The 6,000-nt window shown below is 41.7% G+C and overlaps 1 protein-coding gene across 2 annotated transcripts in view; it reads right to left on the reverse strand.

Moving 5' to 3' along the window:
- Positions 1–5,791, reverse strand: part of NUDT21 (nudix hydrolase 21) — a 29,788-nt gene extending 23,997 nt beyond the window's left edge. Inside the window, exons 1-2 of one of the 2 annotated variants that reach the window (XM_085895037.1) lie at positions 5,669–5,791; positions 2,354–2,554 (exon numbers count right to left, since the gene is read on the reverse strand). In XM_085895037.1, the coding sequence (XP_085751163.1) occupies positions 2,354–2,554; positions 5,669–5,679 (212 nt within the window). In that variant the 5' untranslated portion in view covers positions 5,680–5,791. Of the gene's footprint in view, positions 1–2,353; positions 2,555–4,706; positions 4,847–5,668 lie in introns of those variants that run through there. The other variant, XM_085895036.1, reaches the window with a different exon arrangement.
- Between the last annotated feature and the right edge of the window lie 209 nt (positions 5,792–6,000).

Consider the following 6,000-nt stretch of genomic DNA (forward strand, 5'->3'; position numbering starts at 1 on the left):
GGGCCTCCGTCTGCTCGGCACGTTTGGCTAGCTTCTGACGTCACGCCCATCAATTAGCCGCGGGGGTGTGACTTCGCCCGCCGTCACCCTTGGAGACGGGGCTTCTGCCTGTTCCGCATGTTTGGCTCGCTTGTAAATGCAAAAATGTAGGAATACGTTACAGGAGGGCAATCACATACTGGGGGAACTTATTCTTTATCCCTATCTAATTAATTTCCATGTGGTGACAAGTTGGGAAACTGTGAGCTTAAGTGTTATGCAATTACATCGAGATGTCTCCTACACGTCCACGGACCAAACTACTCTATTCAATCCTAACTTTCCTATTAAATTGCTCCATCTAACCCCCCACAACTGTAACAATATGTACATAGACCAAGTTTGGTCAAAATCCCATCACTGTTCACAAGTTGGCACAGTAACAGAATTTTTACCAAACGGGACCTCTGACACCTAATAACCTAATCAATTTATCTTTACAACATTATGCATACTTGTACCAAGTATGACTTGCACTGCCTTTCAAAAGTCTACACCCTCTTTCAATTTTTTCTCCTTTGTTACCTTATAGCCTGGAATTAAATTGCATTAAAACAGACTTTTTTCACATTGTAACCCACAACTTCCAAGTGAAAAACAAATTCTACAAATTTCAGAAAATTGAATTAAAATACAAAACTAGAATATCTTGTTTGGACAAGTGTCCATCCCCCTTATAATTAAAATTGTAAATTAGCTCAGATGTAACCAATCACCTTCAAAAATCACACAAGTAAACGTGTTAAATTGTCATGATTCTGATCATTTCATAATAAAAGCTGTGCCTGTAAGTCACCCATGAGAAATAAAGACTCACCTATGACAACAAAGGAGCTTTCAAAACACCTCGAGGATAAAGTTTTGGAAAGGCTCAGATCAGGGGATGGGTATAAATCTATTTCAAAAGGCCATGAATATCCCTTGCAGCACAGTCAAGCCAATCATTAAGAAGTGGAAGGCATATGTTACCACCAAGACTCTGCTGAGATCAGGCCAACCCTCCAAACTGGAAGACCAAGCAAGGAAGAGACTGATCAGAAAGGCCACCAGGAGGTCAATGGCAACTTTGAAAGAGCTACAAGCCTTTACGGCAAAGACTAGGCACTGTGTGCATGTGACAATATCCCAAGCACTCCACAAGTCTAGCCTGTACGGTAGGGTGGCAAGAAGGAAGCCATTACTCAAAAAAAACCCCACTTTGAATCACGTTTGAGGTTTGCAAAAGAAACTCCAGATATTCTGAAGCCATGTGTCAAAAAGTTTTGTGGTCTGCCGAAACCAAGCTGGAACTTTTTGGCCTAAATGCAAAACGATACATTTGGCGCAAACCCAACACAGCACATCACCCAAAGAACACCATCCCAACTGTGAAGGATGGCGGTGGCAGCATCATGTTATGGCAATGTTTCTCATCAGCAGGGACTGGGGCACTTGTTCGGACAGAAGGGAAAATTGATGGAGCAAAATACAGAAAAATCCTGGAGAAAAACCTGCTGCCCTCTGCAAGAAAGCTGAAATTGGAACGGAAGTTCACCTTTCAGCATGACGACTTGAAGCACACAACACAGAGAGTAGTTAAGGAACACAAAGATAAATATGAAATATCCTTGAGTGGTCCAGTCAGAGCCCTGTGCTAAATCCAATCGAAAATCTTGAAGATTGCTGTCCATCAACACTCCCTAAGCAACTTCAATGAGCTTGAACAGAAGAATGGGCAAATATTGCCAATCAAGGTGTGCAAAGTTGGTTGAGACCGATCCCAACAGACTCACAGCTGTAATTGCTGTCAAAGGTGGTTCCATGATGTATTAAGTCAAGGGGTGGACACTTATCCAAGCAAGATATTCTCGTTTTGAATTTTTAATTAATTTCCTGAAGTTTGTCGAATTTGTTTTTCATTTGTAAGTTGTGTGTTACGATGTACAAGAAAAGATGGAAAAAAGTCTGATTTAATGCAATTTAATTTCAAGCTACAAGGCAACAAAATGTGAAAATTTTGAAATGGGGTGTTGACTTTCTATAGGCACTGTAGATCCCTTCAGCAGTTCTAAGTTAATGCAGGAACAAAAACGCGTCACGGATGTACAGACAATGTGAAAACACAATGCCCCCAGAAACTTTGTTGGCAGAGGCATTAAAAAAATTAAAACATAAACCCATTGTGCCTCAAAATCTGCCACACTCTAACATAAGTTGATTATACAAGATGGTGGTGACAAAGTAAGACCAAGAGAAATTGGCTATGTAGATAAGGCAGAACATATGAGGGGTATCATCATTTGAATGCCGTGACAGTTAAAAGACAACCACTCACAATTTGAAGAAGGTAGTCCCAAGCTGAAGTAACAACACATGTGGGAGGCGGTGTTCGTGCACGATAAGAACCCCCTCAGCAGAACGCCGCATCCCCATTCGCTCAAATTCATCGCGCATCCTCTGAAACCGTGCAAGCACCGAGCTGTCACGCTCGTAAAGTGGCTCCTTCGTGCCAAACGTGTAATTGGTCAGCGGGTACCTGGGGAAGAAAAGTCAGTACTTCACATGGTTTTGTGGACCACATTTTGGTGGTAGTCTCCCAGTAACTATTTTTATCTTGCCAAAACGAAGTTTTTGCAAGATATGTTAGTCAGCTTGTATGTTTGTTTTTTTTTGTCTGTAATCACGTATAAAAAATTCTGCAGAGCACAGTTATCATTGGAAATTTTTGTAACTTCGCATATCAGAGGCCTATAGAGGTCCCTTTCAGTGCATAAAATTTTGAAGGTCAAGGTCAAAGGTCAAGGTCACTTTGTCGCAAATCAGGGGAGTTGACGAAACCCTTATTTTTTGAGTAATTTTGATCGGATCGTCTTAAAACTTCATGGGAATATAGTTCATGGTCTGGTGCTCAGCTGATTAATTTTTGGTGGCAATTGGCCTTGACCTTCATGGTTAGCGCCTAAGGTCAAACATATTTGACCCCAAGGTCAAATTTTCAAGTTTTAGGAACATATCGTGTAGTACCTCAAATTGAACACCTCGATGAGTGCTTTCTAGATACGTCAAGCTTGAGACATGACATTATGACGTCATTTGGTGACGTTATGAGGCAAAAGCATATTTTTCATGGTTACTCTGTAGAACGATTCTCATCGGAATCTCTCGTAGGCAGATATTCCTCAAGGAGTCGCTCCTGGTGGATAGCAGCTCTGTTCACCTCAGTGTGACCTTAAAGAAGTCACACGTGGTCACCTTTTGGCAAGATACGGGTAATTTTTTTTATATTATGCGGCTTTCGAAATGACATAATCCGGTCCCACAACGCTCAGTGTGCAGAAACCACAGTAAACTTGCATGTTCGGGGTGAAAGAAAGTCCACATGGATTAAGATCGTTCACTAAAATGGCCCATAAACCTACTAAAAGAAACTTAAAATACTTGGGAAAAGTACCTTGCCAAAAAGGCAGCTGGTCGTCATACAAATTCCCGACCATGTGGGTTGATGCAAAGGCCGAGTCAATGAGCTTGTGCTACACAAACCCCTGACAGATCGCTACCAGTAAATGGACTATATACCAGTAAATGGACTATAGTAAATAGACTACCAGTAAATGGACTATAGTAAATAGACTACCAGTAAATGGACACTACCAGTAAATGGACTCTGCATTAGATGGCTCTGAACGCCGACAGGAAGGACATATCTGGGGCTCAGGGAAGTAAGTTTTAAATGATATTTATTCTTAATCCTGCTTGGGGTGGGGGATGCAGGAGGGCTGTTATTAATATAATTTCGTTCTGGGGTCATGAGAGAGAGAGTATACTACATTTTTGCATTGATTGTTAAAAGGAGAAGTGTGTGTTTGTGTGTTTTTACTGCACTGCCGCTGCTCACTTGTAACAACAGGAAATGTTATGAACCAGACCCCTCTCATCCACAGATATTTCTTGTGATCCTATTTGTATTTAGGATCAGAACAATTATGGTTGAAATTGCCACTTTCGTATAAATGCTGAAAATTTGGTTTAAAAGACCATTTGAATCACAGATTTCACACCAGCAACGGCAGGTTAAAAGTGCCTGCAGAACCGAGTCAGTGTACACGCACACACCAAAAATCTCGCTTCGTTCAGGGATTTTACCTTTAGCAGTTCAGCCTTTTCACAAATGGAATTAAAATACCCATTCCATGTTGCTTTGAGGGTCAGCAAGCCAGTAAGAGCAGTCATGTGCAAACTGTTGTGGCATCAAGAGCAGACCAGGGGTGTGTTGATTTACCAAGCTGCTAGCTAGCGCTTGCCAAGCCAACCGTTCCGAATGGAGCGCCCTACAAGAAACTTGGTAACGGAACACACCCCGGGCACAGTAGGTAACCTCTCCTATCCTTGAAGGTCATTAATGAGTAAACTGGGTTCTTCCTGACAATCGAATGGCAACATGGTCAATTGTTCTCCAGAATCAAAATCCTTTATGCTTTTAGTTTCAGCAAAATTCCAACCAAACTCTTGTGGGAAGCCAGTTCAGTATTCTAATTGTAACCACAATAAATGGCCTCGAAATGAACAACCAACACGAGAGAAAGGAAAGTGAAAGCAAATGTACCAAGTCAAGGAAACTGCAGCATTACTCGTATTTAACACAAAAGAACAAAAAAAAAACCCTGTTTATCGCAGTCTCAGTAACTCACAAGTTGATTGTTCTATCCAGGGTGATGGAACGAGGATCGAGATACTTGTGAACGACGTGACCGCTCGTTCGAGGCCAACCAGAAGGCGGACGACCAGTACTGGTCGCCATTTCATTGAACGGCTTCTTCTTCCTCTTATTATAATTTTCTTTCAATAGGCAAAATAATTATATATATATATGTATAGAAATAATAATAATAATAATAATAATAATAATAATAATAATAATAATAATAGCGACTGAACGACGTGATACGTTCAATCATTAATTAAAAAAAAAATTTTTTTCCTATTTTCTTTGGTTAAAAAAAAAGGCTGATCGTCAGAAAATGTGATCCATCGCAGAATCCTTCCTGCGATTTAATTTATCTCCGATTCGGTCAGTCACATTTTAGGTGTAGAAAGTGCATTGTGCACGTGTCTCGAAAATATTTCACTGGAGCTATACACCGCCTGAAAAATTTGCGCGATCGCAGCTCTTCTCTCCATCAGCGTGGAATCACAAAAAAAAAATCTTTAACGATATATTGCGCCAAACGAACCAGAAGAAGAAGTTGTAAAGAGAGCGGACACAATCAGACAAAAAGGATTTTCGCGCGCATTTTATACCAACACAGAATCACAAGAATTGCTCCAACATAATCATTGACATTATTATACGGGATAAAAGGCTGTTTCCGACGGGTCCCCCGGGCCGGGGTGTGTTCAGCCACCAAGCCCGCAAAAAAGGCTTAAGCACTTCATTGGAAACTGGTGGTGAAGAACGGCTGGCTTGGCAAGCGCAAGCTAGCTGCTTGGTAAATGAACACACCCCGTGACTTCGTCATGCCTTGTGGCGCGCATGCGTGAGGGCGACACAGTACAAAAACATTTGCCATCCCGCCGATGGTCGTCTAAAGCGTATTTAAGTTTCACAATATTGTGTCTAATTCAGTCATGTCGTGCGCGTTGACGTACTCACACAGACTGCATGGTGTCGGAAGGGAGCGCGCGTTTATTGGCTCGATCACGTCCTCACGTCGTGTACGTAATCGACAACCCAAGAAACAACAACTACTGGAGGGTTCAGGAAAACAGGACACCGTGCGTAGTGTTACTTCAATTAAAACAACAAACAACAAAAACCGGAAGTTTCGTGATATAAAAAAATAGTCCAGAAGCAGTGCGGCACAGAACCGTTATTACCTCCACCACTAAAGGTGTGTGGCCTCGAAAAGTTGTGGACGGATCCGGATGAAATTTGGTGGGCAGGTTGGGTGTGTGACAAGGACGAATTGATTTGATTTTGGTGAA

Source organism: Eptatretus burgeri, chromosome 9 (assembly GCF_056783735.1).
Source record: "Eptatretus burgeri isolate ZD-2024b chromosome 9, Ebu_testis_v1, whole genome shotgun sequence".
Taxonomy (NCBI): domain Eukaryota; kingdom Metazoa; phylum Chordata; class Myxini; order Myxiniformes; family Myxinidae; genus Eptatretus; species Eptatretus burgeri.